This window comes from Monodon monoceros, unplaced genomic scaffold (assembly GCF_005190385.1).
Source record: "Monodon monoceros isolate NGI ecotype Baffin Bay Population unplaced genomic scaffold, NGI_Narwhal_1 Super_Scaffold_21, whole genome shotgun sequence".
In the NCBI taxonomy this organism is placed as follows: Eukaryota; Metazoa; Chordata; class Mammalia; order Artiodactyla; family Monodontidae; genus Monodon; species Monodon monoceros.
The window spans coordinates 53,902,309-53,928,155 of record NW_021703778.1 but is presented as its reverse complement, the minus strand read 5'-3'; the positions used below and the strand labels follow the sequence as shown (position 1 = coordinate 53,928,155).

At 34.6% G+C, this 25,847-nt stretch overlaps 1 protein-coding gene across 3 annotated transcripts in view; it reads right to left on the bottom strand.

Annotated features, from left to right (window-relative positions):
* The window catches only part of UBE3A (ubiquitin protein ligase E3A), a 92,632-nt gene that overhangs the window by 3,187 nt on the left and 63,598 nt on the right, over positions 1-25,847 (bottom strand). For all 3 annotated transcript variants that reach the window (XM_029237093.1, XM_029237095.1, XM_029237094.1), the window contains 7 exons: positions 23,194-24,440; positions 14,042-14,186; positions 10,806-11,011; positions 10,021-10,185; positions 8,783-8,938; positions 8,614-8,687; positions 505-648 (listed from right to left, as the gene is read on the bottom strand). In XM_029237093.1, coding sequence (XP_029092926.1) covers positions 505-648; positions 8,614-8,687; positions 8,783-8,938; positions 10,021-10,185; positions 10,806-11,011; positions 14,042-14,186; positions 23,194-24,440 — 2,137 coding nt within the window. The remainder of the gene's footprint in view (positions 1-504; positions 649-8,613; positions 8,688-8,782; positions 8,939-10,020; positions 10,186-10,805; positions 11,012-14,041; positions 14,187-23,193; positions 24,441-25,847) is intronic.

Genomic DNA, 25,847 nt, shown 5'->3' with positions numbered 1-25,847 from the left:
GATAATACCAAATAATATCAAATAATGTAGAAAACTAATAGAAATGTTTCTATACATTCAAGCTATTAAATATACTACTGCTCACATACGGTCACTATGCACCAAATGTTAACTTACACGACGGAGAGGAAACACAACGTAAGGACTATGAAATTCATCATTCTAGCATAATATAGGGCTGAATAGACAATCTCCTGAGCCTCAACTTTACTATTCTAAACAGATGACATAATATGGCTTCCAATTAAAAAATTCTCAACCAAAAACTAATCACACCAATTTTAAAAATTTCAAATCAAGTGAACTCCATAATAATTTTTAACCTGGCCAGTGTTTAAAAATTTTCTCAAACATTAACAGCAAAATATTCTCTGAACTAATGTTTCATGTGATTTGGAGATTTCTATATAAAATTGCAAAAGTGCTCAGAAGCTTATGGATACGTCACACATGTGTAATGTGGAATGCAAGGTTTTCAGTATACAGTCACAATTTAATAATTACCTTTCTGTGTCTGGGCCATTTTTGGCTATAATCATCTTTAATTTTCCTAGTCCGCCCACAGGTGCCCTGTCTGTGCCCGTTGTAAACTGCAAGAAGAGTCTTTTCTGCTCATCTGTAAATGAATGAACGATTTCCCAGAACTCCCTAATAAGAAAATATAAAATACTGATTTTAGTTTGGCATTCATTATAACGAGCACTAATGTAAGTTTATGATTTGCATTAAAACCATAATAGGAGATAACCTGGAAGTTAGTATCAAGTACCCTGAAGATTCTTTTCTGTTCATCTAGGACCTAGGAATTCCACTACGCAAATTTATCTTACGGAAACAGTTTTTAAAAATATAAAAGCTTTTGTTCATCACTACATTATCTACAACAGCAATAACTGGTAAACCTAAGTGTCCAACAAAAGGAAATAATTATGTAAACTGTAAATATATAATCAGTAACAAACAAAAGACAAAATGTGTGTACTGTGAAAACTTAACTCCGGATGTGTGTGTGTGTGTATTTTATTTACCCCTCCTTCTTTATTTTCTTTGTCAATGTGTGTGCATGTGTGTATACATTGTATTTACCCCTCCTTTATTTTCTTTGTCTGCTCATATCTTACACAACTTTGGGGGAGAAGGTGATACAGATAAGAGACAAAAGAAAAGGAAAAGAAAAAAATAAAAACAACCCACACACCTAAAAGTACTAATAAAAAAGTATATAATTATTATATAATCAATATCAATAGTGTGTGCTGGGGAAGGGGAGATGGGGTATTATCCTGATATATCTGTCATCTGCAGTTATTTTAAGAGAATAATTTAATCCCTGGCATTCCTAAAACCTATGTGATAAAAGTCATGTTATAATGATGCTTGTTAAACTTACTCTAAAAACAAAATGCAAGCAAATTAAGAGCAATCCTGGCATGCTTATTTGAATAATCCATAAATTTAACATACACACTACTTCTCAGATAAAAATTTTTAAGATTTTGGAAAACAATTAAAAACATTTTTAATTGGTGAAAGAATGCATTTTTTAAATTTAATTTTTATTTTATATTGGAGTATAGTTGATTTACAATATTGTGTTAGTTTCAGGTGTACAGCAAAGTGATTCAGTTATACATATATCCATTCTTTTTCAGATTCTTTTCCATATAGGTTATTACAAAATACTGAATTCCCTGTGCTACAGAGTAGGTCCTTGTTGATTATCTATTTTATATACAGTAGTGTGTATATGTTAATCCCAAACTCCTAATTTATCCCTCCTCCCACCTGTCCCCTTTGGTAACCATTAAGTTGGTTTTAGAAGTCTGAGTCTGTTTCTGTTTTGTAAATAAGTGCACTTGTATCATTTTTTTTTAGATTCCACATATAAGTGATATCATATGGTATTTGTCTTTCTCTATCTGATTTACCTCACTTAGTATGATCATCTACAGGTCCACCCATGTTGCTGCAAATGGCATTATTTCATTCTTTTTTATGGCTAAGTAATATCCATTGTACATATGTACCATATCTTCTTTATCCATTCCTTTGCTGATGAACATTTAGGTTGCTTCCACATCTTGGCTATCGTAAATAGTGCAATGAACACTGGGGTGCACGTATCCTTTTGAATTATCCTTTTCTCCAGATATATGCCCAGGAGTGGGATTGCTGGATCATATGGTACCTCTATTTTTAATTTTTAAGGAACTTCCATACTGTGTTCCATAGTGGCTATATCAATTTACATTCCTACCAACAGTGTGGAAGGATTCCCTTTTCTCCACACCCTCTCCAGCACTTATTTTTTGTAGATTTTTTGATGATGGCCATTCTGACCGGTGTGAGGTGATACCTCATTGCAGTTTCTATTTGCATTTCTCTAATAATTAGCGATGTTGAGCATTTTTTCATGTGCTTTTTGGTCATCTGTATGTCTTCTTCGAAGGAATGTCTATTTAGATCTTCTGCCCATTTTCTGATTAGCTTGTTTTTTGATATTCAGCTGCATGAGCTGTTTGCATATTTTGGAGATTAATCCCTTGTTGGTCACTTCGTTTGCAAATATATTCTCCCATTCTGTGGGTTGTCTTTTTGTTTTGTTTATGGTTTCATTTGCTGTGCAAAAAGCTTTTACGTTTCATTAGGTCCCATTTGTTTGTTTTTATTTTCATTATTTCAGAAAGATATTTCTGCAATTTATGTCACAGAGTTTTCTGCCTATGTTTTCCTCTAAGAGTTTTATAGTATAGTCTTACATTTAGGTCTTTAATCCATTTTGAATTTATTTTTGTGTACAGTGTTAGAGAATGTTCTAATTTCATTCTTTTCCATATAGCTGTCCAGTTTTCCCAGCACCACTTACTAAAGAGACTGTCTTTTCTCCACTGTATATTCTTGCCTCCTCTGTCATAGATTAATTAACCATAGGTGTATGGGTTTGTATTTGAGCTTTCTATCCTGTTCCATTGATCTATATTTCTATTTTTGTGCCAATACCAAACTATTTTGATTACTGTAGCTTTGTAGTATAGTCTGAAGTCAGGGAACCTGATTCCTCCAGCTCCATTTTTCTTTCTCAGGATTGCTGTGGCTATTTGGGGTCTTTCCTGTTTCTGTACAAATTTTAAAGATTTTGTTCTAGAAAATGCCATTGATAATTTGATAGGAATTGGATTATCTGTAGGTTACCCTGGGTAGTATAGTCATTTTGACAATACCGAATCTTTCAATCCAAGAACATGGTATATCTTTCCATCTGTTTGTGTCGTCTTCGATTTCTTTCATCAGCATCCTATAGTTTTCGGAGCACAGGTCTTTTTTCTCCTTAGGTAGGTTTATTCCTAGGTATTTTATTCTTTTTGATGCGATGGTAAATGGGATTGTTTCCTTAATTTCCCTTTCTGATCTTTCATTGTTAGTGTATAGAAATGCAAGAGATCTCTGTATATTAATTTTGTATTCTGCAACTTTACCGAATTCATCGATAAGCTCTAGTTTTCTGAAGAATGCATTTTAATATTTATTTGAAAGTTCTTTCCAGAAACTTGGCAGAGAATGTCATACTTCCTACATCCATAATTACAATTCTAGTTTTTGATATTCTAGTATTCTAGAATACAATTTCTATTACCAAAATGCTAGTATTTTTGTTGGTGCAATGCCATTATTTCTAACATAGCTTAGCAGCTTTATTAGAATTCTTGGCTCTCTCCACTTCCCTTCCCTGACACTCTAATATCCTCCCCACCCTTCAGTTCTTGCAAACCCCCCATTCACCTAGAGAAAAGAATTTAAAAAAAACTACACAAGAGGAAATTGGACATGGATAGGCACATCTCTCAGGAAGGAGAGAAATCATACCACAGTTTAGGTCATTCCTTTTGGGTGGCTGGCAAGAAAAAGCAAGTCTGCTGTAACCCAGAGCCCTTTGTCAGGGCAGAAAAGCTTCCTCACCCTTCAGGAGTGTTCTAAAGCCATACTGAATCAGCCACACCTGAAGAGGCAGACCAACGGGTGCCCTTGAGTAGAGGAGACAAACCCTGAAGGAAACAGCAGACCAGCAGTGGTCACTGTGAAAAGTTTAGCTGTTTTTTTGGTTCCTTCTAAAAAATTAGAACTTAAAATATTAGGGTTACTACTGTCAGTTTATATAATGAAAACACTTACTGAGCAAAATTCTTCTTTTCCTATAAGTGTTATGTTCTACATTAAAACTGTGAACTAAGAATGCAACTATTTAGAAAACTGAAAATGAAAAAAAGAAGCTTTTGTGTTTCTACATTAAAGTGGTAGCTGTATGGATTGCATCCCACTCACATCTTCTAAAACCTATCCAGTACATAAAGGAGACAAATTCCAATAAAAACACCCATAATCTATGCCTAAGTTAACTAGAAAAACAGAGTGGAAAACTCAAACTGACATGTAAACTGGAGTTTATATACACCTGAGTCCACACCAGCAGAGTCCAGCAGGAGCTATGTGGAAGAATGGGGTGTGCAGAATTACATGGGCTAGGGTTCACCCCAAAAGGGCAGAGCCCCACCCCAAGAGTGAACTACTAAGGGCAGGTAAGAGCACTGGCAAGAGGAAAGTATCTTGGACCAAATATGGCAGTCTCAGGAAGACATCATGCCTGAAAGGGATAGGGGGCACCCTGGAAAGCAGAGGTGTCCCCTAAAAGTAGCTTCTGGTTGTAAAGGGATGAAAGCAGCTGACAAAAATTGGCCCTAGTCAGGTAGAAGGCACTGGGCCACATAAACACACATGGAACTCAGTGAGAGATGGACAAATCTGAAATAGAAATTAGAAGTCTCTAAAATACTCAAGAAATATGCAAAATATACTTGGAAATAAAGCTAATTTATGTGGTGACTAAAGGAGAAACAATATGACTAAAATTTCTACTATGGACATAGGAGGTCAGAAACAGAAGAGCAAAAATAAAAAGTATTTAAAAAAAACTAAAGAAATACAAAGTATTTAACTGCATAAACATAATAGTTTTCATTTGCAAAACACCCCTGTAAGCAAAGTCAAAAGACAAACGAGGTAAAAATATCTGCCAATTTATTCAAGTGCTGATGTCCCTAATACAAATATAAAGTTTCTAAAAATCAAAATGACTGAGCAGCAAAATGAGCAGAACTATAAAAATTACTAATAGCTCTTAAATATAAGAAAAGATGCCCAACCTCCCTCATTCATAATGAGAAAACCACAAATTATAACTACACTGAAATGTCATTTCTCAACTAACAGACAGGTAAACAGCTGAGTTTAACAACACAATGGGTTTGGGAAAATTGTAAGAAATGAGATACTCATATATTACTGGTGGGAGTGCAAAATGTCACAATTTCTGTGAAGGAGAATTTGGCAGTATTTAACAAAATTACATATGTATCTACCATTTGGTTCAACAATCCCACTTTTAGCACCAATTCCCAATTTAATGATGTCTCTACATATGTATGGAATAATCCGTATGTAAGATGATTCACTGTGACTTTCTCCTAACAGGGTTGGAAATAACCAACATGTCTGTCTACACAATACGACAGTATTCAGACACACGCCTTTTTTTTAAACTGCTAAAGTAAAAAACGTAATAGGACCCAGGGTCTCCTAACAAAACAGCCATAATGTCCAGCATACAATCCAAAATCACCTGTCAAACCAAGAACCAGGAAAATCACATGAAAGAAAGAGAATCAACCAATGTCAACACTGTGATGAATAAGATACTGGAATTAACTGACAAAGATTTTAATGAGGTCGTTATAAAAATGATTCTACAAGCAATTACAAGTTCTAGTGTTTCAAAACTGAAACATCAGAAACTCTCAGCAAAAATTATAAGTTATAATAAAAAAGAGCCAAATGGAAATTACAGAACTAAAAAACAGAGTAAGAGAAAAATACGAGATGGGCTCAACAGTAGAGTCAAGATGACCAAGGATAAAAATCTGAACAAAAGAGAAAATAGACTGAAAAAAGATAAATAGAGCCTCAGGTACATGTGAACAATGACGAATGACTGAACGTTGGTATCATGAGAGGCATAGAAAGAAAGGAAAAAGAGGGATTTCTCTGGTGGTACAGTGGGTAAGACTCCATACTCTCAATACAGGGGGCCTGGGTTTGATCCCTGGTCAGAGAACTAGATCTCGCATGCATGTCGCAACTAAGAGTTCACAAGCCGCAACTAAAGATCCCACATCCACGATGAAGATCCTGCACGCCACAACTAAGAGTCGGTGCAGCCAAAATAAATAAATAAAGGAATATTTAAAAAAAAAAAAAAAAGGAAAAACAGAGTGGTACTGAAAAAGTGTTTCAAGAAATCATGCCTGAAAACATTCTGTGTTTGGAAAAAGACACAAACCCAGACTTAAGAAGCTAAGAAACCCCAAATAGCACAAACAAAACTGTTCTTCAGAAATAAAGGGGAAGTCACCCTCAGGCAAAGGAAAACTAAAAGAATTTGTCATTAGCAGATCTGCCTTTGAAGACTAACTAAAGGAAGTGATAAAAGATGGACTCTGAGGCAAACAGAAGAAAGAACAGAAATAGAAGAAATACAGGTACATACAACAGACTACCATCCTCCTCATGAATTTTATAAATCATATGTGATGACTGCTACAAAAATTGTAACAGCAGTAATATTCAAGACAACGATATTTAAAGGTGGGGTTTCCATACTTCACAGGAAGAGATTTTGATAGCAATACCACATATGTACAATGTAATAACAACAGCAACCATGAAGAACACTATACTAAGCAACATACACAAAAAAAGAACACTAAAATCATGAAATCCTTAAAAATGTTCAAATAACTAAGTATCCCACAGAAGGCAAAAAGATATCAACAAGGAACCATACAGAAGAAACAGAAAACAAATAAAATGGCAGACTTGAGCCCTAACATATCAATAATTACCTTGAATACAAATGGCCTAAATATACCAATTAAAGGCAAAGATTGACAGACATGACTCAGCTATTTTTAAGAAACTCATTTCAAATTCAGCAACATAGATAGGTTGAAAAGTAAAAAGACATTAAAAGATATATCATGCAAACAAAAAGCAAAGCAATACAAAACCAGGAATGGTTACAGTCATATCAGATTCAGATCAAAGAAAATTACAAGACATAAAGAGAGACCTTACATAATGATGGGGGGTGGGGTGGGGAGTCAAATTAGAAGTATGGGATTAACAGATACAAACTACTATACATAAAATAGATAAGCAACAAGCATTTACTGTACAGCACAGGGAATTATACCCAATCTTATAATAACCTATAATGAAATATAATCTGCAAAAAAAAATCACCATGTTGTACACCTGAAACACAACACTGCAATACTGCAAATCAACTAAAATTCAAAAAAAATTTTTTTAAGCATTCACATATGATCTTAAGATATGTATCAAGTAGCAATTATGTTATTATAAAAGATAGAAATAAAATTAAGACCTTAACTTAAAAAGTAATTTCTCCATAAGGAGGAGCACAAGATATCTTCAACTATTCTAAGGGAAACATTAAGATGCTACACAGTCATAACTATCTGTGATCAATAATATCACTAACAGAGATGCTGCTGTGATAATACTCACAAGTGAGGTTATCCTTTCATCATGTTATCTCAACCCTTTTATGGGTCACCTTTGAACTTCAAGTAAATAGCAGAGCCGTGGTTGCTAAAAGTAAAAAAAGCTCACGACTGCTGCTAGAAATGACCAAGGGTGTGCTAAATAGAGGAAATATCAGTAACCTCCCACAAACCAGAATGAAGAATAAAATAACAGAACAAAAGAAAACAAGAGAACATAAAATAACATATTATTTATTTCTAGATACAACTGATATTCATTATGGTTTTCACACACTTGAGTCTTAGAGTAATAACCTTCAGAGACAACCTCCAGGAATGCCTTCCCACCTCACTCCACCAGTGACTGCCAGAAGGGCATCTTTGTCCCCTTAAACCCACCTTAGCAGGAGAGGAAGAAGCCTATGTCTCTCAGGACTGGACAGTAGTAAAGAAAAGAAGACAACAGCATTTGCTTGGAAGCAGTTAAGACTGGGAATCTCTGCTTCTTTCTGTGAGAATTTGGAGGCTTCAGATGTACAATAACAATTCTAGTATGTACCTTGCCATGTTGTAAGGATTAAATCAAAGAATGTACCATTTCACACAAAAGATGCTTCATATAGGGTAGGTAAGTAACATTTCACAGAGTTCAAAAGAAAGGAGAAATACTCGGAAGTGATAGTTCTATTTTCCTCATCATGTAACTGGCAGTAAGCACATTCTAACCAGAATTACTAGGAATATTAGATACTTTATACCCCCAATGCAGAAAAAAACATGCCACTTACATAAAACACATCAGTCAGGAAATAAACCACAAGATTAACAATAAGAACTGGTGATTGATTATATTACAAATATACCTCCAATTTTATAGATTGAGAATTTGTGAGTTTGCTTATTTGGGAAGTAAAACCTGGAGACAAAGGTCTAAAGCATAAAGCACACATCCCTTTGGTGAATTAAATCTTCCTTTTAAGAATTAAGCACTTACCTGATCACAACAGAGTCCCTGGTATAGCCACCGTCATATTCTGTAGTTTCTTCTAGTGCTTGGAAATCTAGATTCTGCAAATTCGAGAAAACATGTCTTAACATCTACACCACACCATTACAAACAATTAATCAATAGAAGATATTTTTGCAAACCCTTGCTTTCTTACCCGGCTTCCACATATAAGCAATTCAATTTCCTCTGGTCTGAATAAGTACTTTAAAGGAGATTCATTGGTCACCATATGAAAACCTCTCCGAAAAGCCTTGAACTGTTTTTCTACTGATTTATTGAGAATGTAGTCAGAATAGAGATTGACAAATTCCTGCAGAAAATATTAACCACAAGAGCATCTTATAATATGCAGTACAACAAAACACAACGAGCTACAGGGCTGCATAACTTTTTTGTTTTTATTTTCCCAAAGAAAAAACATTCAAGAATATTTTTTAAAATTCAAACTTTACACACACAAAGGAAAATACCTTTAACAATTTCACAGCTCTCTATTATAGTCAATACTGAACTGTAAAAAGGCCATGCACAAATAAGTTGATACAATTTTAAAGTTCTCTCAATTAGGTATGCAAACAAAGAGACATTTAAACCATTTATACATCAATTTATAAAAATTAACATTTTTAATAAAGTGCAATGTACTGGATATGTATAAGCAAACAAGGAAGTCTCATGTTTTCTATTCTAGAATATTTGGGGAGCTGCCTACTGTATCCAGTTCAACAAAAATATTGGTGTTTTAATTGATGCACAAGCTACTATACCAAATCATAAATGGAAAATATACTTTTGTATCCTAACTTAGTGAATATGATATTTTATCAAAAATTATATTAACATAAACACACACTTACTAAAGGTTTTATATATATCGTAATTTCCCTGTTATGTTCTGGGTTATTCCCCTCTGTTTCCAGATGCATACTTTTCTAGTCAACAGAAAACACAAAACTGATTTCTTTAAAGTATTCTTTAATACTTTTCAGACGTATACTTAAGGCACATATATGTGTGAGTACATTAAATGCAATTATCATCTGTTTGGTTATAAGGACCTTAATTACAAGGTCCCTGTTTCCCTCCCCTCTACAGCTTAATATGAGAAACACCCCACTTCATGCTTTATACCACAGCCACACTGAGCCATTCACTACCTCCTACGCATGCCTTCTTTCTCTAAAAGGGGCTTAATGCCCAACCATGTGCTCTCACACAGCTTACAGCCAAAATTTAGGAAACTGTGGTTATTTCCTTTATAATAACTTGGTTACTTGATTTCTTGGGTCTCTGTATGGATATTAGATACTCCTTTAAAAACTAGAAGCATATATGATTTAAAATTCTGTTAATAAAGAGAAAAGACAAGGATGACATAAAAACATTTATTACCTTCCTGTTTTCATTTGTAATTGGAATTTTATCACCATTTTCCTTTAGATCATACATCATTGGATTACCAAAAAGATCCGTCTGAGATATCTGGAAAGTGATCATCATATCATCTTCCACATTCCCTTCATACTCCAGTAAGTCTTTTAAACTCTGATATAGAACCTAACAATCAGAAATGGAAAATTAAGGCTACCACAGAACTACAAAATACAACAGTTTGTATCACTCTTCTTGGGAAAAGATTAAAAAACAAAAAGCCTTTAACAATAAAAATTAAAGCATAGATAGTATTCCTGCCCCAACAGTTTATATGTAGAAACTAAAGAAAGACTGTCAGTCATTGGTGATGTCCCATTCTCTGCTGAGAAACCCCACACCAGCTACTTAGCAATGGATCTCACACTGTGCTCTTATGAGAACCTTAGAGGTGTGTCTCAAGGTTAAAGAGCGGCTGTAGCCACCAGCCCCTTACTCAGCGCAGCTCTGATTTAACTGGGCAATTTCATGATTTCATTAAAAACAAACGAGCAAAAAATTAAAAACACTTTCCTACAGAATCAATCTTTACAAAGCCAGCTTGCTGACAGCAATATGTAAAAAAGTTCCCCTTCGAGTTTTTAAGTGTTTGGTACTTCAGACAGATTAAAGCAACTTTATCTTACTAGGTATAGATATTAACAAAGGTTCCAAATGAAAGCTTTAAAATTTTTATATAAATGAAACTCTGTATTTGCTTTTAAATAAAATCTAAAAGAGAGAAGAAAAAATGACCAAAGACTTACAGGGTGAGAGTCTCCCAGGTCAAGAAAAGTTCCTTTTTTCCCCATTAGTTTCCTGTAGACAACCATGGGAAAATGTACATCCAGTATACAGTTATTGTAAATAGCCAGACCCAGTACTATGCCAATCAGAGTGAACTGACCCTCAGTTTCAAAAGAGGATGGATTAAACCAAAACAATTTTGTAGATTCATCATATGTGAACATACCTATAAGAAATGATTTTTAAAAATACATTACTTTCACATTTTATTACAGACTGATGAACAAATATTTATACATATAAAATATAAAAATATACAGTTATACATGTAAGCTTATGTGCACTACGTATAGAAATATTTTTTCTCTTACATTAGCACTTGAGAAAACAAAGTTCAAATACATATGAATGTTATAAATTGTGGCAAATGGTAGCATATATTTTTAAGAAGCCAAAGAAATAAAGTAATAAGGCATTTTGGTGGCATTTTCTAAGAAGTTAGGGAAAATGTTCATTAAATTCAAGTTCTCTAATCTTCTACTAACACAAATGAAAAGTTAATCTGCATTCACACTTTATCTACTCAATCGTTGAAAAATAAATGCAAAAGGAAAAAACGCTAATCATACTCTGAAAATGTTTCACTTATAAAAACATATTCAATCCATACATACCGTTTTAAAAAACAATTTTGAATTTCATTAAGTAAAAGTCTGTGTTTTCCCCAAACTGTACAACGGTTCCATGAAGTTTATCCAGCACCTTTCTAACAAAGATGCCAAGTACTTAAACTCAGGTAAACTTGATAAACTTAGATTATGCCCCAAAATCAAACCCATTTAATACACACATTAACTGTGAGTCAATAAGTAAAACAAAAGTAATTTGTATTTGTAGTCTTCTTTCAGTTTCACATGGTCTTCACTATTTTAAACGCAAGTTTGGAAACCTTTTTGATATCACTCATTTAAAAATAGGAATCTGAATAGCCATTACCAAGGTAGATTTATCTCCTTCCCTTTAAAGAAATATCTAAGATAAAAAGTTAAATGATATTTTAATTGAATTAACAATTTCATTTTACTAAAATGTTTTTCACTTGCTACTGTGAAACTGAATGAAAATATTTTAAGAATTAGGTCTGGAAAAGAGGGGGAAGTTCCAATAGAACAAACTTTAGAAATCAATAGAGCATATAAATCAATTTATAAGTTTTTTAAAAGTTTTAAAAATGTTTCTTCATTTTCACATGCAGTTTAGGTTAAATATAAAGGGAAATTTAAAAGGTCCCCTTGATCATAAGAACATGAATTAAACTAAGACATTTTTCTAATGCAATTTAATGTTCATGAAATAACATTTTATAAATTATCCAATTCATACTTGAATTTCACAGTTTACATCCAACTTTTTTTACAGGCCTAAGTTACAACATCTACTGAAGTGCTTAAAAACTTCATTTAATTATAAATATGGTATTAACAGGGTCAGAACGGTTAAAAATAATTACAATTAATAACTTTGATGAAATATCACAAATGCATGTCCTTGGTCTCAAGGGCAATAAATTAACAAATTAATCGGAATGTAAATTACATAGGTCACTACTCTCATCTTTCTGTGTGAAAGATAATAATATCTTTCAAGGAGATACCATTTGGGGCACATTTATTTTCAGGTCCCTGGAAGAAAAGCTTCATGAAGTGTGGCTCTTCTAAAATATTCCTTTTTGATATTTCTATTGTCATCATTTTAATTGTTTTACTATCAAGTGGATCTGTTTAATGTATGGTTTTTCTTAAAAGTATTTCTGCATATAATGTAAATATACTTTATAGCTAATGTTTAACTTTTTTAGATACATCAGAACCTACAGCTAAAGTTTACCAAATTTATGAAGCTCATAAATTTTCTGTCTCAAAAAGGGCATGGTTCTATGTGTCTAGGTTTACTTTGAATGAATTACATACAAAATGGCATAGCTTTCTGATTAACAAACATTAGCTAAAATACGAAGTCTTAACTATTATATTTATGTCATGAACTCAAAATGTCTATTTTCATTTGCAAGTAGACTAAGAACAATTACAGAAAAGTCAATTCACTGTACATACTGAGAGTCAATAGACTTTAACGGTTCAATTCTCAAAGCTTAAGGGAAATGATCTGTAGTACTCTCTGCCACATTCTTCACAATTATGATGGTAGCTTTTGAGAAGTTCTTTTCCTATAACTGTCATGCAATCAATTTTAAAAGTAAGCAAACCCAGTAATCAAGTAGTTATACTGTAGAAATTGAATCAGATCACAATTACACAATAGTATACTACCTAAGAAGCTGTTATCTTTTTCCTGTTCTACTTTGCCAAGTTTGTCTATTACTTTGTCTATCAGTGAAACCCAAATTCTTCACTTTTAGACTATTATAGATCAGTTTTTCCCAAACTGTGTTCAATGAAAACTCTTCTGGGAAGCAAATACTATTAGATACAGGATGGAAGAAGGGTTCTGGAGTTCAAAAAGTTTGGGAAAACATTACAATATTAAGCCCAAGAGATCCTGTAGCAAATAAACCAAATTAATTTGACATCAGCCAGTGTTTCCAAACTTTGAGCATGATACACTTGTGAGACATTCTCAACAGTCTTCAGACCATTATTCTATGAAACTCTTGTCTCAGAAATGCTATGGGTCAGACTTCCCCGGTGGTCCAGTGGTTAAGAATCCACCTTCCAGGGGCCTCCCTGGCGGCACAGTGGTTAAAAATCCACCTGTCAATGCAGGGGACATGGGTTCACTCCTGGTCTGGGAAGATCCCACATGCCGCGGAGCAACTAAGCCCGTGTGCCACAACTACTGAGCCTGCATGCTGCAACTACTGAAGCCCACGCACCTAGAGCCCATGCTCCGCAACAAGAGAAGCCACTGTAATGAGAAGCCTGCGCACCGCAACAAAGAGTAGCCCCCGCTCGCCCCAACTAGAGGAAAGCCCATGCGCAGCAACGAAGACCCAATGTGGCCAAAAAATAAAAAATAAAATATCTGTTTAAGTTATCTAAATAAGAACTTGAATAAATGAGTGATGCAGGACGAATCCCCAAAGTCCACAAATTCAGTCATTATCTGTGACTCTAGGTAATCCATACCAAAATCTCCTTCTGCTGCTCTTCATAACTGAAAATATTTATAAACCTAGGTAAATAAATTCTTAATTCAAAAAGATATGACACCATGATCACATCACTAAAATATTTACCAATATCTGGATTGAAGATTTCCTCCACAACCAGCTGAAAAAATTCTTTGGAAACACCTCCCTCATCAACTCCTTGTTCTCCTTCAAATTCCACATACAACTGTTTCTTCAAGTCTGCAGGATTTTCCATAGCGATCATCTCTAGCTAGTGAGTGAAAAGATAAAGTGAAAAGGTGAATGCCAGTATTAGGATGAAAGAAAATAAAAATAAGGTGTAGGGGTAGGGAGCAAATAAAAGGTATCGTTTTTGATATATTTTAAATGGAAACAGGAAGCAAACTGGTAAAAAGCCAGTGAAGGCAAAGATTCAGTCTCACAGATAATGGAAAAATAGGACAGAAGAAAAACCAGCATAGAATCTAAAGGGTTACTTTCTAACTACTGATCTGTTATGAAATTAACATTAAAATTAGAAAATTAGAATTAGGTTTTCTGTTAATTATGTATATAACAAACCTGGGCAGTAAGATTAGGACATGGAAAAAAGTCAAGATAACAAAAATGCCTTAAGTAACTACTCAAATTATTTCAGGAGAAACAACGGCTTATAAAAGTTTGACTTCAAAACTGTTCACTTGTAGTTCTTTATGTTTACTAGAATAGAAACTCAAGAATTAAGTCTTAATATCTATTAAACAATAAATAAAACAATTTCAATTAAGAAAAATACATTTAGGGAAGCAGTTTATGGTCTCCTAATAGCACCTTAGGTACAAATTACCGTTTTAATGGATTAGAACATATTTTATATCCACTTTTTTTTGAAAGCAGATGAGACATACACTTGCCTATATCCTTACTCTTAACTTCTTACTAACAGTTATCAAACCCCAGTTTCAACATTTCTTCAACTATAAATCTTTACCAAATACTTTTTGTATCTATAGAATAATATAATGATTGCTCTCAGTTATTGAGATTAATCATAAAATCAACACTGTATTCTAATGTGAAATATTTATACTGTAATTTGTCTTATGTCTGAAATTTACTAACAGCATGCCTGACTAATCATCCACCTTATTTGCTAAAGTGACTTTAAATCTGCCAAAACAGAACGTATTTAAGGGTGTTCAGGTTTTTGCAACTATTCCAATTAGAATCTTTAAAATGGTTTTGAGCAATGCAAACATCATCAGAGTAAGTGTACTATAGTCAGTCCTAAAGTAATTACTTTAAGTAACAGCACTATTTTGTACATTCTAGTGTGTCTATAAAAAATAAAATAAAATCTCACAAATTCATGATTCAGGTCAGTTGCCCTAGATCAATGTTTTTCAAGCTGCCAACTGCAATTCATTAGTGGGTAGTCCAATCCATTTAATGAAAACCAAATAAGGGAAAAAATCAGAATGCATTCCACAAAGTACTGGCACCTACTGTTCTGTGAAACTTTTGCTTCAATTATATGTACAGGCAGATATGCACATGAGTACTGGAATGCTATGTAAAATATCTCTTACTAGGGGCTGCAATCAAAAACATTTGAACAAAGCCAAAATGATCTCCTGGATATCTTCGACTTTTGGATTCTATGATTCTGTGAATTTAGAATCTTTAGCTCTAAGGAATGTCTATCCCGTACAACAGTGGTATCTACCATTTGCAAAATCATTTTTATGCCAAGTTGTATTAAGATAATTTATCTTTGAGACAGTGCCGTTGTGGAAAGATTGAGTCAAATACTCTGTATTAGTCCCAACTGTCACTTAACATAATTTTTAACCTTTAAATTTTAACAAGGAACTCAGCTGAGCCTGTTTCCTCATCTGCAAAGGGGGAAAAAAATTAGGATGGTATTCTTCACACTGCAAAGTTGTGAAGGCTTAATAAGAATGTATGAGAAGGAGTTCTAGAGTGGGTGATATTAAGATAACACATCATATTTTTACCTTTTAAAACACCTCTGCTCTTTGAACAAAAAATTCTCAATTTGATTTTATAGCCTAGTCTCAAATTTTGAAAATAACTTAGGGGAAAAAAAACAGTTCCAGTTGGAAACCTGTTTCAAGTCACTGGCTATAAAGAATTCCATGGACTAAGTCAGAATTATCATCTTAGCTCAAATGTGGTTTACCCATCAGGCCAATATCCCGTATTGCCATGAAACGCATCGCTAATTTCCTTCTCCCAGTTTCCACCTGCCTAGGTGTTATAGAAATGTACATCAATGTTTATGTACACCCTTACAACACAAAGACAAACCTGCTTCTATCAGGTACAGCTATTCCAAAGTGGAAAAAAATAATTATCTGTTATTTAATTATGTGTCCTGTATCTCTTCCTCACTAACATTTGTAACTGAGAGCTGACTCTGTGTCAATGTGACTGATACTTTTTAAAGGATTTGGTGTAGTTTCTAAAGAATTCAGAGGCCCCATGTTCTAGTCTTAGCTCCACACAAGACACTTCGTATCACAGGTGAAGCAAATTTATCTTCAGTCTTAATAAAATATTACATGTCTGTCCATTCCCACCAATCTTCACTCCATTCCACACCTTGAATGCCAAAAGAATTTAATGCAATATGTTCTATTATTATGATAATTATAAACAAGTCACTTTATCTCTCTTTTAGTTTCATCTGTAAAATGAGCATAAAAATATATCAATAAGTTAATGTATGCAAAGCACAGATGAATTCCCTGCACAACAATTCTTTATAAATACTAGCTCTTGGGCTTCCCTGGTGGCGCGGTGGTTCAGAGTCCGCCTGCCGATGCAGGGGACTCGGTTTCGTGCCCCGGTCCGGGAAGATCCCACATGCTGCGGAGCGGCTGGGCCCGTGAGCCATGGCCGTTGAGCCTGCGCGTCCAGAGCCTGTGCTCCACAATGGGAGAGGCCACAACAATGAGAAGCCCACATACCACAAAAAAAAAAAAAAAAAAAAAAAAATACTAGCTCTTATTATTACATTTGTTTTACTGAAAATTTAATGACTCAGCTATAACAGAACAAAAATATTCCGGTATTAACAACAAAACAATATATAACACTTAATATGCCAGGACACTTTACACGTATCAACTCATTTAATCTTCATAAGAATCTTATCAGGTCGGTAATATTATTAACCCTATTTTACAGATGCATACCCTGAAGTAATGAGATTCATAAACTTGCTCAAGTCAGTCAGTAAATGGTAGAACAGAAATTCTAGTCCGGGCACCAAGCTCTTTACTATGCTTTACTGCCTCTCCTCAGTGACTAGTAACAATCTTTTTTAAAATATTGAGTGATTTTCATTGTTATGTTCTTCCGTATGTTTCAATCTTTTTTTCTTTTTACAATAAATATATATTATTTTTAGAATCAGGATATATTCAAATGTAAATATTCACAGAAAGAATGGCTTGAAAAATAGACTGCAACTGAATTCCGTGGGTGAAAATTTCCCATTATTATTTATTTTAGATTATCATTCTCAGATATACTACATGGTTCTCTAAAATATGGTATAATTTATGACATCAGTAGCCTATCTTTTATAAAAATTACTTTTGTGGTAACAAACACATAACAAAATTTAACAATAATTATTTTGACAAAGGCCATTATTAATGGACTGCATTTATTTTTATGTTTCTTAAAAACAAGCACTTCTAATTCATTGTTCAATTAGAGAAGACTTAAGAATAGTAAAGGTATATCACTTTATGTAATAGACACATACCATTTAAAATTGAATTTTTTTAATCAAAAGCTATCTTGAAGGCAGGAGAATATTTGGAAATTGGAAGAATATGTCAATGAACAGTCTGAAAATGGAGAATTTGCATGCATCCTTTAATTAAATTCATTTAGTACACAGACCTGGATTTTTACATATAGGTTTTCTTAAAGTAGAGTACACTTTGTATTAATTTAATATGGAGACTGGCAAAAGACAGATTATGTCAAATGTATCCTGATTCATAGTCGAAAAAAAAATTCCTAATGGTATGGATATTTAAGTAGAAGTAGCATTATTCACATAAAACAGACCTAATACTTAAGAATGCTTAGGATCCATAAGAATGGCTGGCTTAAACTACTTCAGTCAACTTACTAGAATCTACGTTTAAACACTTTGCTAGTGAGTACATTAAAACTATTGACTGGAATGAGATTTTTAGATTACCTGGGTATATTTAGTTTTTTCATTTCTCTGTAAAGAGATGAGGAAAAGTTGTTTATCTTAAATATAAAGTTTAGATGTCTGGGTAACAGCCAAATCATATAATCACATCTGCCTGTGAGACCAGGAACCCTGAGTTCTACTTCCAATTCTGTTATTAATTTCTGTAGGTCAGAATCTGAGTTTCATTTTCCTCGCATGTAACAACTAAGAAGTTTGACAAGTTTCATTGTTTTAAATTATTTTACGATGAATCTATGTAGATCTATTTCACTCTCTTGTTCTAATTAAAGGACAAAAATCAGGTATGAAGTTCTTCAATTCAATTAGAATAAATCTTAAGAAACTATAATGGCCATTGCATTAAGCACAATATAGTGAATGTAGATGATACAATTAAACATACCTAAAGGAGCACAGAATAATCTTACTCCTAAAGCACTGTAGGTCAATTGACAAGTAAAAGAATCAAGTTTTGTTTCAATAATAACTAAGGGTGTCTATCAAGGAAAATGCTGGGGACTGGGTTAGACAGTATTGGTATAGCAGAGCCCAGAATAAAATGAGTGAGTGATTTTTAGAAGAGATTGAGCATAACCTCTTGGCAGTAGGGCTTGCATTTGTACCTATCACCTTTAATATGTTCTAGTTCTTATTTTTGGACTTTCCTATCCAGTTCTACATCACAGCCATTTCTTTTGGTCTTTAGATCTCTACTCAAAATTCTAGGACTCCCTGACTAATCTGAACCAAGTCTCATATCACCCCTTACCCCTATGCCTACAATCCTCATCACTCTCTTAAAGCCTGCCAGTTCCTAAACATGTAATTGTATATAAAAATGGCCTCAATAAATATGTATATATAAACTTGTACAAACAGCCATCTCCCAAATACTGGTTTCCAGTCTGGCTTTATCAGAATACCTGGGGTTACTAACAGAAATATATATTCCTAGGCTATACACGAGGGCTCCTAATCTGAATCTCTAGAGGGTAGAACTTTGGATTTTTTTTTTTAAACAAATCTCTCATTCAGATACGAAGGCAGTTTGGGGCACCTCACAGACAGCAATACTGTCTTGCAAAATACTCATACCCTCAACTCAATTTCCTAACATAAAAGGTAATTTAAAAAAATTTTTTTACATCTTCTTACCTTGAAGATGTTTTGTCTAAGAAAAAAATGACAAATTATCTAAAAGATAATTTAAAAGAACACACAAATAGATAAATGTTATTAGCAAAACACCGTAAAAACCTCATCACATTAGGATCGCTCTCATTCAAATGAAAAGCTGAGTTCTGAGCCCGTTTATCACTGTACTATTTCCTACGGAACAACAAAAAGTAGTGAAAATAAGTCCTAGGGAGAAATATTCCAGTAATTTAAGGGTGTAGGGTTAGTTTTTTTTTCCAGTATGCGGGCCTCTCACTGCTGTGGCCTCTCCCGTTGCGGAGGCTCCGGACGCGCAAGCGCAGCGGCCATGGCTCATGGGCCCAGCCACTCCGCGGCATGTGGGATCTTCCCGGACCGGGGCACGAATCCGTGTCCCCTGCATCGGCAGGCGGACTCTCAACCACTGCGCCACCAGGGAAGCCCCTGTAGGGGTAGTTTTTAAACGATTCTGATATCTATTTGTGGAAAGACAACTTATATATTACATTTCATTGATTTTTAAAATTTGCTTTTGTTTTCATATTTTAACGTCTCTGAAATCAGGATATAACATAAAATTGACAGCGTCTCAAAACTAAATTGGCAGCATTTGTTCTTTTTAGCTGTATTAAAATAACAGTGTGGCCTACAACCAGTGAAGATATCTTAGGTTTGATAAAATATTGTAAACACTAATACTCTTATTGTCATCAAAAACAGTTCCTCTAAAAACTCCAGTTAGGAAACAATTTGTTACTCTGGTTTGAATTATATGGTACATGAAAGCAAGGAATATATTTTTCTTTAAATAAAAAAAAATCTATAATCATTAAGTTACTACCGCTCCCTCCAAGCTAGTCAGTCTTACAATTAATAACTGAAAAATAAGACCCAATAGAAATACTCAAGAGTGCCATATTTTCCAGGAAATAGTCACTATTTTCCAGGCCTCATTTATAAACTAACGAGTAGATGAGCTCCAAGGCTCCCTTTAGCTCTTAAAGTCTAAGGCCCTATAACCTTGATTATTTAATTATTAATATTGAGCACACCACAAAGTTTCTCATTTCCTCTTCTCTTCCTGACCCTACTCTGTAGTTCAAAATTAGCAGGTCATAAGAAAGTGGTCAATAGGTTTATTTTGTTTGTCAAATTGTTATATAAAAAGATGAGGCTTAAAAAAGGCAAAGTCGGGCTTCCCTGGTGGCGCAGTGGTTGAGAGTCCGCCTGCCGATGCAGGGGACACGGGTTCGTGCCCCGGTCCGGGAAGATCCCACATGCCGCGGAGCGGCTGGGCCCGTGAGCCATGGCCGCTGAGCCTGCGCGTCCAGAGCCTGTGCTCCGCAACGGGAGAGGCCACAACAGTGAGAGGTCCGCGTACAGCAAAAAAAAAAAAAAAAAAAAAAAAAAAAAGGCAAAGTAGATCTTACTGGGGAATAAGATGTTGAAAATCCATCAGTACTTCTGAGAGTGTACCTGAGAGGATCACCTTAAACTACTTTTTGTTACTAAAACACTATAACTTTATCATAATCATCACCTGCTATGAATGTTTCCCAAAAAATTGGCAGATTATCAATTTGACTTCCAAGACCTATTTTGATGCTTTTTATTTTTTAACCTTTCCACACTGTGTTATTAAAGAAGGAAAGAAGGGGGGGAGGGAGGGAGGGAGGGAGTGGGGAGGGACGAGATGGGAGGAAGAAAGTTAGCAGTAAAATCTGCTTAATGTGTACCCCTAAGAAGCTCCTCAGTGGTCATGATTCATCTTTACATCTCTATTGCTTAGCAAAGGGCCTCACACAAAGGGTTTCTGAAGTGGTAATATTCAAGTACAGATATTATCTAGTGAATCCTAGTTTATAATAGGTAAATTGATAATATTTAGCTTTGACATAATTAAGCTGAATTCACTAAAAAAACAATTTGTTAACATAATTTAAAAGCTCACAGTTAACTTTACCCTAACACTTGCTCAAAGGACATCCTTATAAACTAAAATGGTTGTTTCCTCAAAATTCTAGAGGATAATTTTTAAAATAGAATAAAGTAAGTATACAATAAGCACCTAAAGTTTCGTAGGTTCTTAGTCTTGCTTTACTGGGGCGGGGAAATGGGATGGTGTGGGGGAAGACAGTAAGGCTCAGTAGATTTCTGAGAAGGCAGCTAAGAAAGGTAGACACTTTTTTAAAATTCTGGATTGAATGTCACAGAGAGTAATTTCATTGCTTTTAAAGGCCAGGTACAGCTTTTGGAAACAGATGAAAAGATCCTAACCCAAGACGACAAAGATAAAATGTGTAGTTTGGGGATTTGTAGTTCTGCTCTAACAATGGAAATTCATAGATAGACCTCAACGTGCTTTCCATAAAATATCATCACACCCTTATACAATACCCTATCATTCTGTTAAACTATGGAAAATAAGTTGCTGGCTATGTGATGATCAGTTATTAAGTATATTAAGTCAGTAGTTATTCATGTAGCTCAAAACTACTAAAGTAAAATTAAAAGGGCACCAGAAAGCAAGCAAGCAATGATAATTACTCTAAGCAACTACTGCCCCTTTCTGTCTCTGGTGAAAAACTGCCTGAGTTGCTTAAATAATGAAGAATCCTTTTTCAACATTAGAGACCTATTTGGTATTAAAAAAAAAAAAAAGGTAACAAAGAAAAGAAGCACAGAACCTCTGCAACTTTTAAATTTCTAAGATGTCAAACAACTTTTTCCACTGGTTTAGTTTTATAAATTCTCAGATTTAGATAAATCCATTCTAAAACTAAAATATATTTTGAAATAAATTTCATTACTTTCTAGTTATCTGTGTCATGGGTTCTTTTCCTTTATTAGTATAGAAGACTGACTATATCTTAATTTTAGTTGCCATTAAATTTTACTTGAAGTTGATGAAAAAGAACTAGCAATGCCAGGTACATCTAATATTATAAATACAATAAAATCCTGTGATAAAGAACCCTATAACAAACGTAAATGTTGGTACAATGTGATTGGCAATTGGTTTCTGTCTTCTGGAAAGGCTTACATTCTTAAATGGGGGCACTAAAATTCTTATTTTCTGTGGAGGGAAGGAGTGAACAAAAAGCAACCCATCTGGAGAAACAGGGAACTAGAAGGTGGGTACCTGTGTTCTCAGTATTCTCCCAGTTCAATCTCCCTGGATTGGGTTGATAATACAGACACCACTAATTACAAGATTCCTGGAATAGTTGCTGTTTTCCCAGAAGTTCCAACCAACTCCAAGGCCTGGTGTAGTCCATATGTATATTTAAGTAGGAAGAAACTACTACAGTCAGGCAGTGCCAAACAGGGACCTTCTGAGTGACCCCGCAGGAACTCCTACCAGCAGCATGCACCACCTGCCCAGGTCACTTCATTAACCTCACAATAATGCAATACTCAACCTCACATGATGGCATTTTTAGACACCACTTATTTCATGGTGTGGTTTTATTCTACTATTTCTTCCTATTAAGACTTTACATTCATACTTATTATTGGGTATCTCCACAACCCCCTAGTTTCTGTGCTCTGCAACATCCACTTCTCTTCTGAATGACAAAACTTTGGGGGTTAGTTGTCAAGATTTAGAAAATTTATTCTTTTTCAAAGAGAGAGTGATCATGACACAAGACAACCAATATTTTGTGGAACATTTATGAACTTGGACAGGAGCAACAAAAATATAGTACTTACATTTACAATAAAAAAGTCCATGTGTTCCTATACTATATAATCATATACATACACTTTCCCCCCAAAGAGTCACTTATAAAATGAATTCACTGAACTGTATCACAGTCTCCCCATCATTAGGTATTCAATCTAGTACTAATTTTTAAACAGTAGCCCAACTTACCCGGACGAGGGCATCATCTATGATATGGTCACGTCTGACTTTGAGTCTCAAATATGGATTCAACTGCTGTCCTTGAACTAAGCTGTAGAGAACAGTGATTCTTCGTTCACTGTACATGCGAATTCTATTGTCATAATACAATCCCAAATTCTTTGTGACAGCATTCAATATAAAGGGACATGTCATAAAAGAGAATTTGTTCTCTGTTTCTACTTTGAAAAAAGTATAATCTTTATCCATTTCTAGAACATCATTCAGTGGTTCATTAATAAACTCTTCAAAAGGGATAAGTGGTTTTCGACAATCCAGAGTTTTAACAGCAAGTTCAGTTTCTAGTGGGTCCACTCGAGGACCTTTCTTGTTCCTTCTTTCTTCTCCCAATAGCTCCTGAAGTGTCAATTCACTGGACTCAGGAATGGGCTCTTCATCATCTTCTTCATTATGATTTGTGTCCACTTCCCCTCCCACTACATTTGCATAGTAAACCATTTTCAAGCACTTGGAAGCAGCAACAATAGCATCATCATCGTTCACTAGATTTCGATTGTTAAAGTCAGTGCTTATGACTTTGTATGTAATAAGCTGTTGAAACGTTTCCATCATTCTCCGAATCTGGTCTGCGCTGTATTTAGACCACAGTCTGACCAGTTTTCCTTGGGCTGCAAGGGGTAGCTTACTCATTGCTTTGCAAAACAGTGGCAAAGCCATTTCCAGATATTCAGGACTGTGGAGATTTCTATTCTCCATGACAATAATGAATAAATTCAGATAATTAGGATCTCGGGAGTATACATTGTGATATGTCAAGTCACATTCCACATTAGGTGACAAATACACAAGTGCATTGAGAAAGGCAGTTTCTATTTTTTCATTAGAGAGCAATCTGGTGTAGACCCTTCTAATGGCCTCAATATCCACAGACACATCGTCAGGACCTAATTTTTGTAAGTTGTTATCTCCTTGTGAGCTATCACTTATCCTTGAGGAAGATGCTTCTGAATCTTCTTCCATAGCTGCAGCAGAACATGCAGCTTTTTCCTTTTCATCTTCATCTTTGTCTTCATCCTTTCCTTGAAGAGATTTCAGTTCTTCCTTGGTGTGTTGTTTGACTTTCCGAAAGCTTTGTACCAATGCCTCAGCACTAGAAAAAACTCTTCCAATAACACGAATTAAAGGGGAATAATCCTCCCTCTCTCTACATAATTCTAGAATTTCATATACCGTCTCTTCTGTTAGGTAAGTCACATCTAGAAAATTAGGAAAAAAGAGAACATTTATTTTCATAATATATATGTATGTTTGCTTTCTTTTAATAAGTTCTAGTGAAAAATAAAATTGCCAAACATTTTGCAATAAATACCATTTATGATTTACAACTCCTTTAAAAAGTATCTTAATACTTAGGTTCAACCAACAAAATATGCTTACCTATTTTTTTCAATGTACTACTAATATTAGCAACTTTACTCATTCTTTTATATTCTATATGTATTCTTATATATAGCTTTTAATGAGCTCAAGCTCATTTTCACAATGATGGTATATATTAACGTGCAGTTTTAACTGTAAATATGAACCAAGATATCATGTGCCGACTCATCACAATATACCTCTTACAACTTCGCTTTACTTTAGAGCAGAAACACCACTATTTTTCTGAGAGGTTTCTTCCTTATTTCACTACTCTGTTTCAAAAGACTAGGAAGGCAAGGTTTTAATAAAGATTTCTTCAGAGTCCTCTTTTGGAAACAGCCCTTGTCCTAAAACCAGACTAGTTCCTTTCTGAGTCTTCCTTTCTGAGTCTTAGTTTTTTTTCAGGGTGGCCATTCTGTGGGTGACTGAGAAGGATTAATATATCATTTCCCATAAGCTCTGAAGTTGACAGACACTGCCATCTGCAGCCAGGTTGGAATAAATCTTACACAGTGACAGGAAATAGTTACAAAGCAGTGAAAACAATAGGGTGGGAAGAAGGCAACTTATGAGCAGACAAGCGAAACAGACTACTATGTAGTCACCAAAATCTGTTTCCTCTCGTTCCTGCGCACAGAGTTGGACACATTCTCCAGCTTTCCTAGCTTTTTGAGATAAGTGCTACTTTCAGGCTAATGCTTTTCTCCTTCTGGCTAATGGGATGATGCTTCCAGGATGGTTCTGAAAATCGTGTGTTAAAGATAGTGCCATTACAGCTGCAACTCTGAATGACTGCATGAACCAGAACTCTCTGCCAATCTAAAATATTATGGCTGTTAGATGAGCTAGAAAAAATTTCCACTGTTTGTAATAAGCTAGTATTCTTTCTGGGGTCTACTTAATATTGTATTCTAGCTGATCCTTACAAGTAGAGAAGCCTTTCATTTTCCTTATCTTGCCTTCAGAGTCTTTAAAGTACAAGTAATGACCATCTCCCCCCTAAACTGATATATTACCACTGTTTTTACAGCTTGTAGTATTCAAATCCATGGGAGTTTTATTATGATTTTCTATTATATCCATTCTTCCCCATAAAGAAATAACATCATAAAAGGCAAAAATGACAGCAGGCCCTGAAAGGCCAGACTGAATATCAACTTACTACACATTTTCAGAGTTACCGTAATGTTAACAAATTAAAATTCTAATGAAATCACAGAAGAAACAAAGAAAAAAATACT